General features: G+C 43.1%; 1 protein-coding gene across 2 annotated transcripts in view; it reads left to right on the top strand.

Annotated features, from left to right (window-relative positions):
• The window catches only part of LOC129763218 (E3 ubiquitin-protein ligase Ubr3), a 184028-nt gene extending 173095 nt beyond the window's left edge, over nucleotides 1–10933 (top strand). For both annotated transcript variants that reach the window (XM_055762100.1, XM_055762099.1), the window contains exons 9-13: nucleotides 1470–4941; nucleotides 4999–5696; nucleotides 5766–5897; nucleotides 9189–9328; nucleotides 9415–10933. In XM_055762100.1, the coding sequence (XP_055618075.1) occupies nucleotides 1470–4941; nucleotides 4999–5696; nucleotides 5766–5897; nucleotides 9189–9328; nucleotides 9415–9532 (4560 nt within the window). In that variant the 3' untranslated portion in view covers nucleotides 9533–10933. The remainder of the gene's footprint in view (nucleotides 1–1469; nucleotides 4942–4998; nucleotides 5697–5765; nucleotides 5898–9188; nucleotides 9329–9414) is intronic.
• The last annotated feature ends 7520 nt before the right edge of the window (nucleotides 10934–18453 follow it).

Below are 18453 nucleotides of genomic sequence, written 5' to 3'. Positions count from 1 at the left end.
AACAATGAATTAGAAGTAGGTTATATATGTGATATAACCGCAAAGTGGACGTAGGACTACCGTTGGTTTAGCAATCAATAAGTAACCGTTCAGTCCGGCTACAGTAAAGAAAGGGGAGTGGGAGAGAAGAACATTGTGCTTGGTGAGCTGGCGAGAGCATTCTCATGTCACTTTGTAGTCACATTTAAATGGATTTCTTCCTTTTTTCTTCTTCTTGTGGAATTATAGAGACTTTAAACGTTTGCAGTTGATTCGTCTCTTGCCCTGAGAAGGTACTCTAGCTGATTAAGATACGCGCGACCGAGCTACTTCAAAGTGTTCTATGTTTTAAAACGGGCGAGTAGCCCCCACACATACAAATCAAATGTCAATGTCATCATTTGTAAACAATCTGTATCGAATTGAGTTGACAGTGACATCATCGATTTCTCTACATCGAATCTCTCTTTCGGTCATAACTTAGCTGCAAACACATTCTCAGCTGTATTTGACAATGTGGAAGATAGGTCAGAGCCTCATCTATTGGATTCTATTGCAAACTCAAATTGGAACGTTTTTGAAGTTGAGTTATTAACTAAAGAAAAAGTTGATGAAGAGAAAACGATTAAATCACTTAGACTTCGTTCCTTCTGAGCCCCTAAATTGTCATCAACATTTCCTTTTTCATTAAAGGCTCCGTTCGGTCCGGCTGCAAAAAAGAAAAGAAATTAGACGAGAAAAGCATAGTGTTTAGGCGTGCAAGCCAGACCATCTTTCCGTCGCTTTCCAATCACAACTAAATGGATTTCCGAGTGGGCGTCAGACTATATACAGATTTGTGTGATTTCAATATTCTGTTTTCAAAGCATTTTTTAAGTTATTGAAACAAGTTTTCGGGTGAAAAATTATTAGGCATAGCGTAGACGTTTCAACTTTCGAATGAAGTGGCTATCATACCATTTCGTTCAGTCGACAAAGAGGTATTAACGCTCAAAATATTGTTGTTCCGGGGTAACGCTATCGTTTTCTAAACTTTGAACTTACACCCCCGTATAGAAATGAGAGACGTAGTCCTACGTCAAAAATAAAGGTCTTATATTTTGTGATAAGTAACAAAACTACCAATTTTCACGATAATCTGAGAACTTCTATATCGGTTTGACATGGAATGGCAGAGATAGTGAAATACCTCTAAAAAAACTAAGATTTGAGTGAACTTGGATCGATTAATCGACGTAAATTACTCGTTCGCTTCGATTTTTTGTAGAAAATATGTGACTAATCGATGAATCGAACGATTACCAGACATCGCTACTCACATCGTATGAAACCAATCTGATTGAGTTCCACGCTTTTGTCGAACGCGTTATGCTATTGGGGTAATTTGAGAGGGCATGATTGTTTTGTTTGCAAATGACTAACTGACTCATGACTTATGTGTACAGGAACTTGATCTACTCTCTCGTTTCTCTTCTTTCTTCCTCCTGCAGAGCCTCTTCTACGAGATCCTGTCCGGGATATGGGTCCGCAACGGGCTGCAGATCAAGGGCCAGGCGATGACGTACCTGCAGGCGAACTTCTGCAACTCGATGGTGGACATGGATCTGTTCTTTCTGCAGATCTGCGCCACCCAGCTGCCCGCCAACATGTTCCTAACGGATTGCATTTCGATCTTCGGCGTGACCGAGTGGCTCGGGATGGGGGTGCTCAGTGCGCCCCAGGAGATGGAGCAAGATTCGATGCTGGAGGGGTTGTTGACGTTTTTGGCGACGTTGATCACCTCGCGGGTGAATCTGGGCAATGACGAGACGACGCAGTGCATCATCGAGATTAGTGCGCTGCTGGCGACGGGGGATAAAACGCACAGTCAGCTGCTGGAGCTGATGCCGGAGCGGATCATCGGGAATGCACACACGAGGAACTTCGAGAAGTACTTAAAGGATCTGTCGGTGTATCGGCCGCCGCCGGTGGGGTCGGAGAATCTCGAACAGGGTTTGTTTATGCCGATTGGGGAGGTATGGGAGAAGTACTATGATCCGCTGCATGTGTTGTTGAGGGCGGTTCACAGGAGAGATTTTCAGAACTCGATGGATCGGTTCAGTGGGTACGTGAAGGGGGTTTCCAAAATGCCGAAAAGTGGAAGCCTGTGGCCGCCGTTCCGGCTGCCGGGTTCCTGTGGTAAGGTTTACAGCGATCCGGGAAGTATTTTGAGCTCGAGAGTGTTGCACGCGACGCTGTTGGCAATTTTCTACCGAGCCGTCCACACGCACAATGTGTCCGAACATATGTTGGCGATGGCGGTCTTCCTGCTGGAGATGGCTGTAAACAACTGCGAGAAGAATAAGGACAACGGGAACGAGCTGGAGTGTGGTGGTGGAGGAGGAGGTTCTTCGGGGACGACAAGCCGCAGCCGACATGCTGCGGCACAGGAAGGTCGCGATGGGGTACCCGAGCTGTTGAATTGCTATCCGAGCAATTGCTTGAGCGATAATTTGAAGATGATGATCAAGAAAATATCGCTGCTACCGGGAGAGCCGCAGGTTCTACCGGCGAACTATCAGAATCAGAGCGCGGGAACGCCTACCTTCGATAGCGATGGGGATTGGGAGTTGTCGGAGAGTGAAACGCTACCGATGTTGGTTGGTAGTGTGGATACGGATTACGGGCAGCATTTGAATAGTAGCGGAGGGGAGGTTGCTATCCCCCAGGATTTGTCGGTGGTCCGAGGAAGTTCGCTCGCTAGAAGGATTGATGACGAAGATGATGAGGAGATGGGTCGGATGATCGTGGAAGATGGGCTGCAGTCGTTACCACCGATAGGTCAACGACAAGCGCTCACCCTTCCGAGCTACCACAACAACGAGCATGGTGGCGATGGTGCGATGGTCGTTTCGGGAGGTCCTCTTCCATTGCCGGCACATACGTCGCCCGTCGGACCGGGTGCCGTGGCGATTCCTCGCGTCACCAGCGAGGTGTACAACGAGAGCAGTATGGAGCTGGTGATTCGCCATGATTTTTCGATCGTTCCGACACAAACTTCTTCGGCTGTGAGTGAGGCTATGCGGACGAACACCCCGGACACGACCATGTTCTCGTCCTCGGTGTCCTCGAACGTCGGTCTCATACTTCCCTTCAATCGTGTTCAACCGGTTGCAGTTCCTAGTAGACCACAGTTGCCGGCACCGCCGGTCAACTCTACGACTACCATTGCCAGCGCTGGAGGCACCGCTTCCACCAATTTCGGTAGTGCCAGCACCCAATTGGTGCACCAGATGGTGGCGGCGGCGGGACAGACGCGCCACAAACGTCGCAACATCGAGGCTCCTGGAGAGCACTCACACGAGCCCGACACGGTGCTGATCGAGGAGAGCATTCTATCGCTTCTGTTGAAGCTACACTCCCAACTCAGTGGGGCACTGGATAGCTTCTCGCTGGACGACTCACAGGAGGAGGAGGACGAATTCATGGATCAGGATATGGATGATTCGAGTAGCTGTTCTTCTAGTCACCGGCCGCATCGGATCAAGGTGTCCGAGTCTCGCATCGGGGACGGGCCGTTTTTCATCGGTAATTTGCTGCGAAAGATTGCCCGGCTGGACGAGGGTTGTGCCCGCAAAATCAACGAAATTCGACACACCTTGTGGCCGAACCAAAGAGAGCGTCAGGCGGAACAGAAAGCACGCGAGGCTAAGGAACGCGAGGAACGAAGCAAGAGGGCGAAGGAGCGTCAGAAGAAGATGATGGAGGAATTCGCCAACCGGCAGAAGGCATTCATGGAACAGGCGGCCTCGAACATGGATTGCTTCGAGGGTGACGAAGAGGACGAGGAGGAGATGATCGAGATGCCCCAGGAGAAGGAGTACGACTGTATTATTTGCAATACGACCGGGCCGAGTACGGAGTCCAATCCGATCGGGCTAGTGGTGCTGGTGGAGTCCAGCAGTATCGTGGGTCATCGGCGGAAGGACGAGGATCGTTGTCCGCTGCCGCTGAACGACGAAGATAGGATAAGACTAGACAAAAATGTGAAACTAGTGTCGGAGTTCAACAAACGGGTGGATCTGTTGCAGTGGAAGTTTGGTGCAACATCCTGGTTCCTGTCGCACAATATCGGTTGGGAAGGGGGCGTCCATGTGCAATCCTGCGGACACCACGTTCATCTAACCTGTCAGGACTCGTACCTCAAGTCGCTGCACACATCGGCTCGGCCTCAAAATTTGAACGTCGAGCGGGGTGAGTTCTTTTGTCCCGTGTGCCGTCAGCTTGCCAATTCGGTACTCCCGCTGAGTCCCACCTTAGATCGGCCAACGCCACTAATACGGGCACCCTCACCCGCCCAGCCCACTCTAGTCAACGAACTGATGAACCTCATTAAAGATAACAAACGTCCACCGACGACCACCAAATTCTACGACGCCATGGGCCGGGCCATGGAGAACATGACCAGCTGTACCCAGCGGAACATTAAGAAACATCCCGTGACCCTGCAAAGTCTATTCTCCTTTGTGATCTCGATCGCTCGCATCAACCTGGAATCGGAGGTAATCCAGTGGGGTGGGTCGCTCTGTACCCAGAAGGACCTCCGCTATAAACCCAAGTGGGACTGTATTGTTCCGCTGCTTCACGTGCTGTCGCTGCACGTTCGTATTATGATCAACGACGATTCGCCGATGCGCTTCAAGGTGGGCGACGATTGGCCAGCGTGGCGATCTTGGGCTACCCTGTGCGGGATTCAGCTAGCACAGCGCCAACAGGACGAGACGGGTGGCGCAAGCTCAACGACGGCGGCTGCCACGGCAGCAACGCTTGGGATGTCTTCGCCAGGGATGGATGATAACAATCATGCGACGACAACTCCGGTACCTTCCTATAGCACTAGCGAGATCATTCCGGCTTTGCTGAGCGATCCGTGTGCCCTGATGCTGAAGTTCATTCTGCTCGCTCCGTTGCATTTGGATCAAGGTGAGTTGAGATTACTAGAAGTCGATCGTAGCAATGGTTCATTTTGTTCTCTTACAGCCTACTTCACGTGCATCGTCAAGGCAACGTACAACCTGCTGTACTATCAGATCGTACTCCAGCTGTGCACCCACCTGACGGACGAGGAGTGCAATCAGTTGGTGGAAAAGTATTCCTCGGCTGTCGTGCCGCGGGAGAAAGGTGTTTCGCACATCGGTGCCGCGATGGCATTCATCCTGAACAACCTGGACCGCTGTCGGTACATCCGCTCTGATAGTGTCCTCATGACGGGAGGTTCCTCGATGGACCAGTTCGGCGACAGCCAATCGCCGTCCACCCCGAATGGAGGCGACGAATCTTCGACGCCATCGTCACCACGGCGGCAACTCGAGCTGGACGTGCTCGAGAAGAGCCTCCAGCGTTTGTGTCTTCCCTTTCTGCGTGTGGCCGCTCTGCTAAGGCTGCACATTTATGGCTCGCCGATTCCGGAGATTCCGGGACCCCAGTGGGAGTTCAGCAGGCTGGTCTACTACCTGGAGCTGGTCACCGTCGGTATGGATCTGGACAAGTTCAACGCAAGCAAGGCGCTGTGCTTCCTGCCCGGGACGGAGCTGGCGCTGCCCAAGTTCTGGTGCGATCAGTTGCGCGAAATTCGTCCGACGTACGAATCGACACGATCGCTGATCGTGAGCCAGCACATCGAGTGGCAGCAGCCGAAGCTGCTTCAACTGCCGAGGGAATATGAACGACTGTTTACGGTAATATTTGGGATGGGAAGTTGGAAAGGGTTGTGTACTAATTTGGGAAAAAATGTTTGTATTTTGCAGTACTACCATGAGCAGCCCTGCCTGAAGTGCATGAACGTTCCCAAGGAAAGCTCGATCTGTTTGCTGTGTGGTACGATCGTATGCCTGAAGCAAGTTTGCTGCAAGGACAAAGAGTGTTGCGAGGCTGTGAGGGTATGTATAGTTTCGGCTATTATTTTTTTCACGGCATTGAAGTTCCAACAGAGTACTGCAGCCATCTCCATCACGACATCAATCCAGCTTCAAACTGGAGACAGAGTCTACGCGAAGGTATTCATCGCTAGAACTGGGTCTGGTTTGTAACATAAGTTATTGAAGCATTTATCAATGTCAACCACAACGTGTTGCTTGAAGTGAAACATGGAAGGCGCAAATCAATACGATCGCACAAAACATTGTGAAGTAGAATGCAGTCATCCGGAATGATCGGGTCAGTTGAACATTCTTCAGAAAATATACGCAGCGCTGCAATGGAGTTTAATTTGCATCAGCGCGCGTTCATAACAAACACGTATTCTCTCTTGGTACGAAGTGCGCTAATCTCCGAAGCAAGTGAGCGCAAATAGATAATAAACATCGCTTCTCACTTGTGTGATGCCCGCCTCATTTTAGACACACACAAACACAAATACAAATGAAACACTAATTTCTGCATAACTCGAAAACTAATCGAGCAAATGGAGCCAAATTTGGCATGTGAAGATTTTAGGGGGCACGTAACGTTTCTATGGTGAATAGACACTCCTCCCCCTCTCTAAGGGAAAAACGTGTTTTTTGCTAGTGGTTGAAAAATCTTGAACGAGCATTGTGTCTGAAAATAATCTGATATTATAATGATAAGTTTTGGTAGAAGTACTAGGAATTTTTTAGTAAATGTAAATCCAACGGGGTCGATTAGAAGATCAATCAATGAACAGTTCTGCGATTGGACTCATGAACTTGCGCTTAGTAAGAAAACGTGAATGTTTGATAACAAAAAAACAGAGTTTTGGGGTGACGAAGTTTGCCGGGTCAGCAAGTTAAAGAATAAAATCAGAGCGTGAGAGATTTTGTGAATTGTAAAATATTTATTCTACTTGGAAAATGCTTACGCCAATTTACGTGGACATCAAACGTTTTAATGTAAAATCCTCACATTCCAAATATGATTCCATTTGTTTGTGTTCAAACTGTAAAAATACAAAAACGTTTTTTTCGAAATTGCTCAAATGTTTTACAAAAATCTCCGTTCGCATGTTGGGCATACGTATTACACTGTGTAGAATGCGTCGTAACCAAAAAGTCGATTTTGTTCAGTTTGTCGCTTACGTCACCTATCGGATTGATCCTCCCAGCCGGTATTCGATCTATGCGCTCTATGCGGATCTATGGTCTATGCGGATAATGTGAAAAAGTGTATCTTACAGTTCGAAGCTCAGCTGATTGCTTACGTCTACAGCCACTGAAAAACACTTTTGTAGAGTGGTGCACAAGAAATTATCTCACACTAAGTGTTCCAAAATGTAACGTTATAACATTTCACCGAAAACTCAAGCCAATAACGTTTACATACATGATCGATTTTCAACCTTTGCTACGTGTGGAAAAAATATGTGATCTTGGAATTACGCTTGACACTGCCTTAACGTTTAAGTCGCATTACTCGGACATAATTACCAGGGCTAATAAGCAACTCGGATTCATGTTGAAAATCTCCGATGAGTTTCGCGATCCAACCAGTTCGAAAGTGTTGTTCTGCACGCTTGTTTGATCAGTTCTGGAATTCGGCGTGGTTGTCTAGTGTCCTTATCACACATTATGGATTGCTAGGATTGAATCCATTCAAAAGAAATTCGTCCGTTATGCCCTGCGTAATCTTCCGCGGAATGATCCAATCAATCTTCCACCCTACGAAGCTCGATGTCAGTTACTAGGACTGGAAACACTTGATTCCAGAAGCAAGGTTAACCAGGCGATGTTTACAGCTAAAGTGCTATTGGATGAAATAGATTGTCTTGGTATTCTCGCGGAACTGAATATTTATGTTCCTGAGAGTACTGAGTCAAGTACTGGAGTACTGTCAAGAAGTTTTCTTCATCTTGGGCCCCGTTTTGCAAACTACGGGTTACATGATCAAATTCGCTTCCTGACAGCACGATTCAATTCATTCTATGGATACTTCGATTTCAACCTTTCTGCTGAAGCTGAAGCGTCGTCGGATTCATCGAGGACTACACGATTAAGAGTGATTGCCGGACACTTCCTACGATGAACTATGCCAACTTTTTGTTTTTTTTTTATTGATTATCGATGTTTTGACCACCATTATTGTTCATCTGTATGTTTTTTTACAATGGTTTATGTCAAGATAATAAGTTTTTACGCCACTCTGGCTTTTTCCCATCCGTTTTCAATATGACAAACCAAGTCAGATGAAATAAATAGAGAAATAAATTAATAAATAAACACAAACATGTGCAGTATATTGCATCAATTAGTTGTATGTTTCGTGAACAAGAAACATAACCTGAACAACTACTTACTCCCGTTCATCCTATACCGGAAAACATTGCGAAAAAATCAAGCTCGCCTTCAAAGCTTGATTAGGATTAGGTCGTCAAGGTTGAAGCTGCACCAAGCCAAAATAAGGAGGGAGAGATGTTACCACGGACAACTCTGTGGTGGCTTCGAAATAGTTATAGTAGCTGTGACAAGTCAAACTTATTACTTACGATCTTGATTGTGATAAACAGCTTAATAATCAATGTGGGTTAGAACTTTCAACAGGGCCCGAAATCTTCGAAGGTGAAAAATGAAGACCGACTCTACTCTCAGTAGCTTCGCTTCGACTAGAATTGCTTCGGCAGTCGCCCAAAACAAAAAGTGACTTGACTAGAAAATGAATTGACTAGCGTTGACTAGCGAGGATGACTGGTGAACTAGTCCAGTCAGTGGTTATTTTAACTGACTCGACTAATGATTACAAATCTGCCTCTTCATTCAACTGACTTCAATCCACAATTCCATTTCCCCCTGACGCTTATTTTACACCCGCGTACGCATCTTATTTCTACGTCCATATAAAGAGAAACGAAAGCATGATTTCTGATGCAAAAAAGAAGTTACTCCATCAATGGATGGTTTATTGTTTACCCATCGTGAAGTCAAACCAACGAACTTAGACATTTATCAAGTATGTTATAAAGGTCCTCGTGTTAGTATTAGTAAATGGCGTGCAAAATGTGCGTGCTCACACACTGCACGTAATTTCATACGTGTGAGTAATTTTCGTGTACGATACAAAAGAATCTAGCTCACTTGTAGCGTATTTCAAACCACGTTGTGTTTCTTCATTTGAGAAACCTGATTATATGGGTGACATACAGTGTGGCAATAATTTCGTACTCAGTCTGCATTAACCCACGACGGTGACTATTAACACTTAACTGTTATTCTGTTTTGTAGCATTCCATTAGCTGCGGTGGAGGAACGGGTATCTTCCTGGTGGTGACGTCGACCTACATTATCATCATCCGCGGCCGTCGTGCCTGCCTTTGGGGCTCCCTTTATTTGGATGATTACGACGAAGAGGATAGAGATTTGAAGTAAGTAGACATGGTCGACACGGTAGCCGACAAATCTCCTTCCAACAGCTGACATTCCTTTTTTTTCTTCTGTTCCCCAATAACAGGCGTGGTAAACCACTGTACCTAAGTGAGGATCGCTTCAACCTGCTCGAGTCCCAGTGGCTCTCGCATCGTTTTGCTCACACCAAGCACACCTGGGTGTGGCATCGGGATTCTTTGTAAATGAATCGAGGGCGTGCGTGCGTGTGTGAGTGAGTGAAGTGTGTGAGGCACAAGACTGCTGTGTTTGTTGCAAAAAAACGGAAAACAAAACTAGATAAAAATCATTAATAACAAGGAAAGAAACAAAGCGAAGCTAAACACGATACTTTGACATAATTCGAGACGATTGAAAGCCAAGCGGAATAGCAAACAACAACGACTATTATTATATCAGTAAGGCTACATGAAACAAACACTATTACTATTACCACTACTATTACTACTATTCCTACAAGACCACATACGAACATTATCTCTTGCTTTGTGATATTTGTAACAGTTATAATGCAGAGTACCCTCATTAAACTAAATCTTCCCCCATATCCATCTCACAATAAGCGAAGAAGAACACCGACTCTTCTTGCATAAACTAGTTAATGATCGAACTGTATATTGATTAGTGTAAGCTTAAACATATTATAACATTTGTTTAAATTGATTGCTCAGTGCTAGATTGCATTTGCGTTCGTTCTGTTTATAGTTTTTAAAATTTAATTCAGCCGTTTTTTCCTGCTCCGAGCGCGTGACCACAGCTCTCAGCCTATAGTGTTAACAATCGATTCTTGCTCAAATTAACCACAACAACAGTGTAGTGCGTGCGCTATTGTGTGTGTATGTGTGTGTGCGTGTGCTAACAATCTTCGCCACTAGAGTGTGATTACACCCCCCGGAACGACGAGAAGCTGAAAGACAACTGCCTTAGAACGCATGAAACACATAAAAATAAAACAAAACAGCAAAACAGCAAGTAACATAGTAAGATTAGAATGTAAGAGAACAAAACATTTGACTAGGATTTAACGAATTGTGGCTTCTCGATGGAGTGATCAAAAAAAGAGAAAGAGAGAGAGAGGAAGAGGAAGAGACAGACGAGGGTGGCGAACTTTTCGAAACCTTGTTGCTGTTCATAAGTCGGTCTCTTCGGTGATAAAGTTTAAGGATAAAGAGAGGAGTGAATGCGAGGATGATGATGATGATATGCTAAGCGTTGATCGTTTGTTTACTTTTTTTCTGTTCGTAGTAACACAATTATTACACACTAGCTATCCTATATATATATTTGTTATTATTATTGTATAGAGCGAGGAAAGACGAGAGAAAAAGATGGATGTGTGAATAATATAATGGTAACTACTGATACACACATTGAACGCGTGCGAAGAGGTTTTCATTTGTGTTTCTGTGGAAGTCATCGTCGTTAGGGCGCGCGTTGGTCATGATCTGAGATGCGCATCTTCCGGTCCGCCTGCGACAGGATTAGATTATTACACTACTAGATACCCAAGTTACATATATGTAAAACAATAAAACCAATAATTAGCGTTTAGATCAATAAATTAAATTCATGGTATATTATGAAAATTAGCTCTTCGACGCAGATTAGGAGCTTAGAAGTGATAGAGAAATCCTTTTAATGTAATCGCAGCACAGATGACCGTTGATTTGCGCCCGTCCGATAATGTGCGTAAGGCAATAAGACTTTGCAAGAATGAACGTCGTTTCGAACCTAAGACCTCTAACTATTCGTCCTGCCAGATGAGAACAGATTCCGAAATGCAGCATATTCTAGCTATTCTGTCGATGAAAGTGGATTTTGTTGTCTTCACAAAGAGTTTTCAACAAAATCAAAATGGGTGGAAAGAAAATCATCGTGCAAGTTCGAAATCTTGTTGTTCAGGATTATTTGCAGCAGATTTCACAGCGGAAGATTACACAGAAGTTCGGAATAAGCCTGGGAGTCGTGCGGGAAATTGCGTTCAAGCACAAAGCTCACGGTTCGCTTGCTGACAGATCCGGAGGAAGCTTTCGTCGAGAGACCGATAGCTGAACGGATCAACGAATCATCCAGGAAGCGAAGAAATCTTCAAAAGTATCAGTCAAAGGGCCTGATCACGAACGTCACTTCACGGTGAAAACGAAGTGAATTGTATACAACCTTATTACGGCTGCCACCGTGTGTTTAGAATCCGGAAGAGTTCATCCGTGGAGGCGATCTGGCGTAGTGGTAACATCCATACCTCTCTCGCTCAAGGTCACAAGTTCAATTCTCATTCCCGACATAGCTCCCGCAGGACCATTGAAACATGGCAAAAGGTAAGTAAATCTATTTCCGATTGTCCTAAATGAATAGCAATTTTTTATTTCCATTTTTAATAGTAAACTAACAGAAACCATAGAATGTAAATTGAGGTCACTGGCCCAAATATGTTGTAACATTGTGAGAATAACTACAATTCGTCATCTCTCATTAGAAAGAACGATCATTATGGTTGAGTATGTGTAATATTGATTTATTGATATTTTGAGCATTCAATAATAACCGTGAAGTTTTTCCAACAGTGTAGAGCAGATTTTGATGTAGAACTACGTCTTTCATTAAGGGTGCCAAATCAGAAAACAGGTCACGTTTTTATGAAATAATGTTAATGTTAATAACTATTTTTGCCGCGAACGGATTTTAGCGATTTACATACTAAATGAATCGGAAATTCCCTAAGATTTGTTTTATATGCTATACATTAGAATCCCCTGGTTTGTAAATGGTTAAAATTCATGAAAACTTTAGGCGTTTTCATTTTTCCATACATTTGTTCTGTCCATTTGTGTGCTTTCCCGAACAGAGCTGTCAATAACGAGCAGCTTATCGACGACCAACGAAGGGGAAATCGTAGGATTTAAAGTCGCCGTGAACGAAGGAAAAGTAGAAAAATCAAGGGGAATATTTGCCTTTATTATAAACAGTGGATCTCGCTGAGGCAAACTTTCATTCGGCATCGGACTGTTGAGCAATCCAATTCACTTTGCTAGTTATGAGATGTGAAATAATGGTGCTGGTGTAACATGTATATCATCGACTGTAGCCGAGTCTATGTCAATTGCGAAAAAGGCCACCGGAATAGCGTTCGAGGTAAATTTTCAATTCATTGACATGTAATAAATTGCGACATACGATCAGCTTGTGTATTGTTTTGCGAGGGCAAGAATGAATCATCAATCAATTATCGTCAACTGATTCTACAATGAAAAACCATTTCAAAGATTATTCTACTAAGCAGTTGTTTCGAAAATTTCACAGCATTATAGAAGAATATCCGGAGGTATAAACAAGCGACTTATATAAAATAACAGCGTAGTTCTACGTCTACAATGCGGTCGTATCTTGGACCCAACCTCCTATAATTTTTTTAATTCAAACATTCGCACGATAGTTATAACGGACGATAGTTATAAAGAATAAGGCCCACAACTCAAAAAAAAAAAACTCCAGTGTGCTGGTGCCAAGAAACGAGAAACCTCATAACTCCAAAAACCCAGGTAATCTGAAGTCTTCAGAGCCCAGTGACTCCAAACTTGAGGAGCCACAAAATGTTCAAAAAGTCGTCAGCAGGGTTTCTGGTAAACCGAAGTTTCCTCGAGAAGTTTCTCCGAAAAACAAGAAACTTGACAATCTGAATGTTCCTGGCCCTAGCGGTTCAAACTCAACGGCAATCGCAAAAAGGGTAAGAACTTCAACTACGTTAAGTGAAAAAGGTTGAGTTTCTTCAAACCCTCATCACACCAGATCCAAAACGAACATGGACACTGGAACAAGCAAAAAACCTGACCATATTTTCAGCAAAACAGATGGGGTTCCGATTCTCCCAAATAAACCCCCGGATCGGTCAACCCAACCTAATGCAGAACACTGAAGTTTTGCAAATAAACCTCCATCACGCTAAAGCAGCTTCGAGCGTGTTATCCAGGGGGTTCACAAAGGTAGAATACTAGTTATTCGAACAGGTTCATGTAAGTTGTTCTACGATGACAAGCATGACTCCCCAAGAGCTGCTGTCTTATTAAATGCAAACATTAATTGCTTTCCTATTACAGAGTTCATTCAAAGGAGCATCGTCGCAATCAGAGTGGAAGTACCAACCGCCAAAGGAAGATCCGACATCGTAATTGCGTCGGCTTACTTTCCTGGCGATGTTCTTGAGATTCCGCCACGAGAGGTAGCGGCGTTTGTTAACTACTGTAGGGAAATCAACAAGGACGTCATCATCGGATGTTATGCCAACGCTCATCACACAATGTGGACAAGTACCGACATTAACTTCCGAGGTGAGTGTCTTTTAGAATTTCTCTCGTTAAACAACATAGATATTGCTAACAAAGGAAATGAACCAACATTCATAAACGCAATCAGACAAGAAGTCCTAGACCTAACGCTGTGTAGCCCGGTTATTCTTGACAAGATTCATAACTGGCACGTTTCTGAATCATTTCCTAATCATAGACACATTATTTTTGAATGGGATGGTGGCATGACAGTTCAGACAGAATACCGAGATCCCTAAAAAACCAACTGGGATCAGTATTCCCTTGAACTCGAGTCAAAAACTCTAAACTCAAAAATAAGGTCGATTCAGCAGCTCGAATCAGCTTCAAAAAAATTAAACGTAACGATAGTCTCTACCTACAACAGCAATTGCTCACTAAGAAGAGTTTCTTCAACAAGATGGTTCGTTCCTTGATGGAATAAAAGGCTTGAACAGCTTCGCAACTGTTCAACAGAGCAAAAATTACTTCGGACTGGTCACAATACAAAATGGCTCTAACTGAGTACAGCAGAGAACTGAGACGACCCGAACGAAAACCCTGGGTATATAACTGCGAATGCATTGAAAGTACTCCAACCGTTGCTAAACTCAATAAGACTCTGGCAAGAGACCACTCGAACGGGTTAGGTTCCCTTAAAAAGGACGACGGTTCGTTTACGAAAACTCCCTCAGAAGTACTAGACTTACTGAAAAGACTCACTTTTCGGGATCTACATCTGTCCACTCGGATACAAATCCTGGCTATAATGGCGACACAAAAAGTTCCCAGAAGTACCTCACAAGACCTGAAAGTGTTAGTCTTCACGAGGGCCAGAGTAGTAAACGAGGTGAGATCCTTTCTACTTTACAAATCTGCAGGTGCAGATGGGATTTTTCCAGCCCTAATTCAAAATGGAGAATTAAAACTAATTCCACCTCTCATCGAGATTTTTAAGGCAAGTCTGATACTAGAGCACATTCTTTCGAAATGGAGACTTGTTAAAGTAGCTTACCTTCAAAAGCGGGGAAACGTGACACATGACTCCCAAAGGCATTCAGACCAATTAGTTTATCATCAATATTGCTGAAAACTCTGGAAAAAGTATTATATGAATACATAATGTCTGTACTGCCCATTATCCAAATACCAGTCTGTTCGCGCTCTATGCACGTTTCTTGACATCGAAGGTGCCTTTGATAATGCTGCTTATCTATCAATAGCACAAGCTATGAGAAAAAGACACTTCGATAACTGCATAGCCCAATGGATCCAAGGCATGCTCACACATAGACGAATCACCTCAAAGCTGGGTGGATCGTCGACATCTGTGATTGCAACGAAAGGTTGCCCACAAGGAGGGGTTCTATCACCTCTCCTTTGGTCATTTGTAGTTGACGACCTTCTGATAAGTTTAGAGGAAAAGGGATTCGAGGTTGTGGGCTTTGCCGATGATCTAGTCATAATTCGACGTGGCAAGTTCGACGACGTATTATCGAGCAGAATGCAGATGGCCCTCAACTTTCCACAATCTTGGTGTATCACAGAAGGTCTGAGCATAAATCCCTCAAAAACAACAATTATTCCTTTCACCAAAAAGAACAAAAATGCATCTGCAGTCTTTACATCTTGGGTGAGAGGAAATAAAAAGCAGCGCTTCAGTAAAACATCCAGGTGTTATCTAAACTGGAACGCGCACTTAGATTCAATAATCAGCAATGCCAACTCAGCCCTATGGGCATGCTCTAAAATAATAGGAAGAACATGGGGCCTTAAACCAAAAATGGTTATGTGGGTCTACACTGCAATTGTGCGGCCTAGGATAACCTAGGATAGGATAATTACTAGAGCAAATGCGAAGCACTCCTTCAAAGGCATTGGAGGCTATCCTTCACCTGGTACCTTTGAACCAATATGTTCAGCTAGAGGAAAAAAAGGGCTCTAAAGCTTAAATGATGGAAAAAAAAACTAGGCGGGGACAAAACGGGTCACTTGAGCATTCTGAATCTCTTACCCATTGGACCAGCCTCAGAGATGAACAGTGATTGGATGTAACCTAGGACTAATTATGACATTCCATACAGAGTGATGGAACATTCTCGTTCAGTATGGGATGAACGTGGTTCCAACGTTCGTAATGGTTCAATCATGTTCTACACTGATGGGTGGTCCCAGAACAAAAATCTCTGTGGCTATGGGAAACTGGTCAACAGTTTTTCAGGCAGAAATAACTGCAATAATAGAATGTTTAAATGTCTGCCTCGAAAGAAAATATAGACATGCTAACATCTGCATATTCTCAGACAGTCAAGCGGCACTTAAAGCTCTAAATGCTTTTGAATGCTTTTCAAAGATTGTCTGGGAATGCATTTCCCATTTACGGCAATTAAGTCAGATAAATTCGGTAAAATTGTACTGGATTACTGGCCATTGCGGTATAGAGGGCAACGAGCGAGCAGATGAAATTGCCAGGAACGGCTCAAACTCACCATTCACAGAATGGTCCAGAACTATTCTGTGGACTTTCTTACGCCGAGTATTAAAAAACAGCTGCTAAGCCTTCGTTAGAATAACTTCAGCACATTCACTGGTCTTGTAACAGGACACTGCCCGAGTAAATACCATCTTAAAAACATAGGTTTAGTACAGGATGATATTTGTCGCTTTTGTAATGCCGAAAGCGAAACCTCGGAACATTTGCTCTGTAACTGCTGATTCCTGATTGGCACCTATCTCGCTATAGCTTTCAGTCTACTACTTCATCAATAAGTAGTAGATAAGCTTGAAGTGTAGTATAAAAAAGGGGTATACCACAATAGTTCAAAATAATGGACGCAGTGGTTCACACCCAACAGGGGAAAAAAGAGCCATTATTTTGTTTTTCCTTTTTACGTAATAAATATTTTCAACGATATTGTTTTGAAAACATGCTAAGTTTCATAATAAGTTAATAAGTTTCAAACAAGGAAAAAATGAGTCTATTATTGCAAAGCATTCACAAGATACTGTTTTGAGATTCTGTTTTCATAATTTTAATATCCGTCTAAAGAAAATCTGCATCACTTTCTGCTTTTTGAAAATTCTTTGAAATGATGATGTTTTATATAAAAATTATGTTTCTGAAGAAGGTATTATTATTCAACAAAATTGTAGAAATGGTTCTTATAAAACGATCCTTATAAAATGATTCTAACCTTGACCTATACTAAATGCTTCTCACTATTCACACGAGTAAGACAGAGCTAAGAAAAAGTATATGCGAGATGTTCAGAAAATAAAATTACATTCCCATATGTTCAACAACTACATTATTCACGAGCAACCCAGTATTTCTCCTAATTTTTGAACCAGCGTTTGATTCAGCAAACTAACGCACCAAGCAAATGAATCATGGGATGAGTCCGAATAGTTAGAATTGAAATATCGAATCATCGAGATATAATCGCAATAGTATGTTTTACAATTATTAATTAAATGGAATATTATCTCATTCACTGTATTATTTTTATCTACATAACGTCCAAACGTCCGAAATTATACGACCGACATAATGTTCAAACGCCCGAAATTATGCAAATGGCATGTCTTATAAACGGGAATGAACTCTTTCATTTTTACACGCAACTTTCCGTGACAATGATGATAGACACAAAAAGATTAAGATCAAGAGCAGATTCACATAAAAACGTCCGTTTATCAGCATGAAAAATAAACTGAAACGGTTGGAAATGCCTGGCAACATGTTAACAAACTCAAACTTTGGAATTTTGGAAAAAAGTGCTTTGGACTGACGAACCGAAATTTGGGCTTCTCATGGAAGCGAGAGACTTTTTCTCTTTTATCGTGTGATGTGTTATTTCTCGAACTCGATCTTTTATGCTTGTTTTTTATTTTAGAGGACGAGGTTTTTCATTGTTATGTTCGGAAAATTGGAAATGTAGCATTTACTTAATAGCTTGTGTTGTATTGCCTACCACAGAAGTACCTATTGTTTCTAGAGTGATCGAGTAAAAGAGGAAAAAACACTAGATGCTGGGCTGTTTGTCGTCATGACACCTTAACCGTTTGGGGAATCATCAGATTAACTTTCAGTCAAGCCTACTGATAGACATAAGTATACGAACTGATCTAGATATATTACATTCATATGCAGTATAACCCCGATTATTCGTGAAAGCGAGTTCCATAGTAAATCTATACCCCTTTCCCGATAATTGTCAGGAAGTGGTGTGCTTCTTGCTCTTTTGTTTTGGTCATGGAATCCACATTATTTAATCACTGGTGTACGCTAACGTTGCTTTGATAATTTCATGGGACGAATTTCCCATAAAACATAGTTTTGTTGCCCATATTACAACAATATTTTGACGCCCTGTCGATTATCGTCGATTTTCGTCACGACATAGTTAGAGTAGACCCTCCGCTGAAGGTTTGCCCAGAAATTATCGATCAGACGCAGCTAGTGGACATTCGAAGGGTTGGCGCACTTCGGAACAACATCTATCTTCATGCGGTTCATCTCCTCCAGCGACTTCTTCGTGTAGTGGGTTGAGACCAGGTTCCGCTTTCTTCGCAACGGAATGGAGCTTCCAGTACACACAACCCGTGGAACGCAGTTGTCTTACTATTTTCGCCATAACATTCACAGTTCAACTGATAGCGCTGTCAAATTTTTGTTTGATAACTCATGGGTTACTATGATTGACGATGCACAAGTGGTCTCATAACCAGGTTAAGGATAAGGTGAACGCATGAGAAATTTGTAAAATTTGTCTATTTCTTCAATGCTGACATTTGCACTTAAA

Source organism: Toxorhynchites rutilus, chromosome 1, assembly GCF_029784135.1.
Source record: "Toxorhynchites rutilus septentrionalis strain SRP chromosome 1, ASM2978413v1, whole genome shotgun sequence".
NCBI lineage: Eukaryota > Metazoa > Arthropoda > Insecta > Diptera > Culicidae > Toxorhynchites > Toxorhynchites rutilus.
This window is presented reverse-complemented; position numbering and strand designations above follow the sequence as displayed.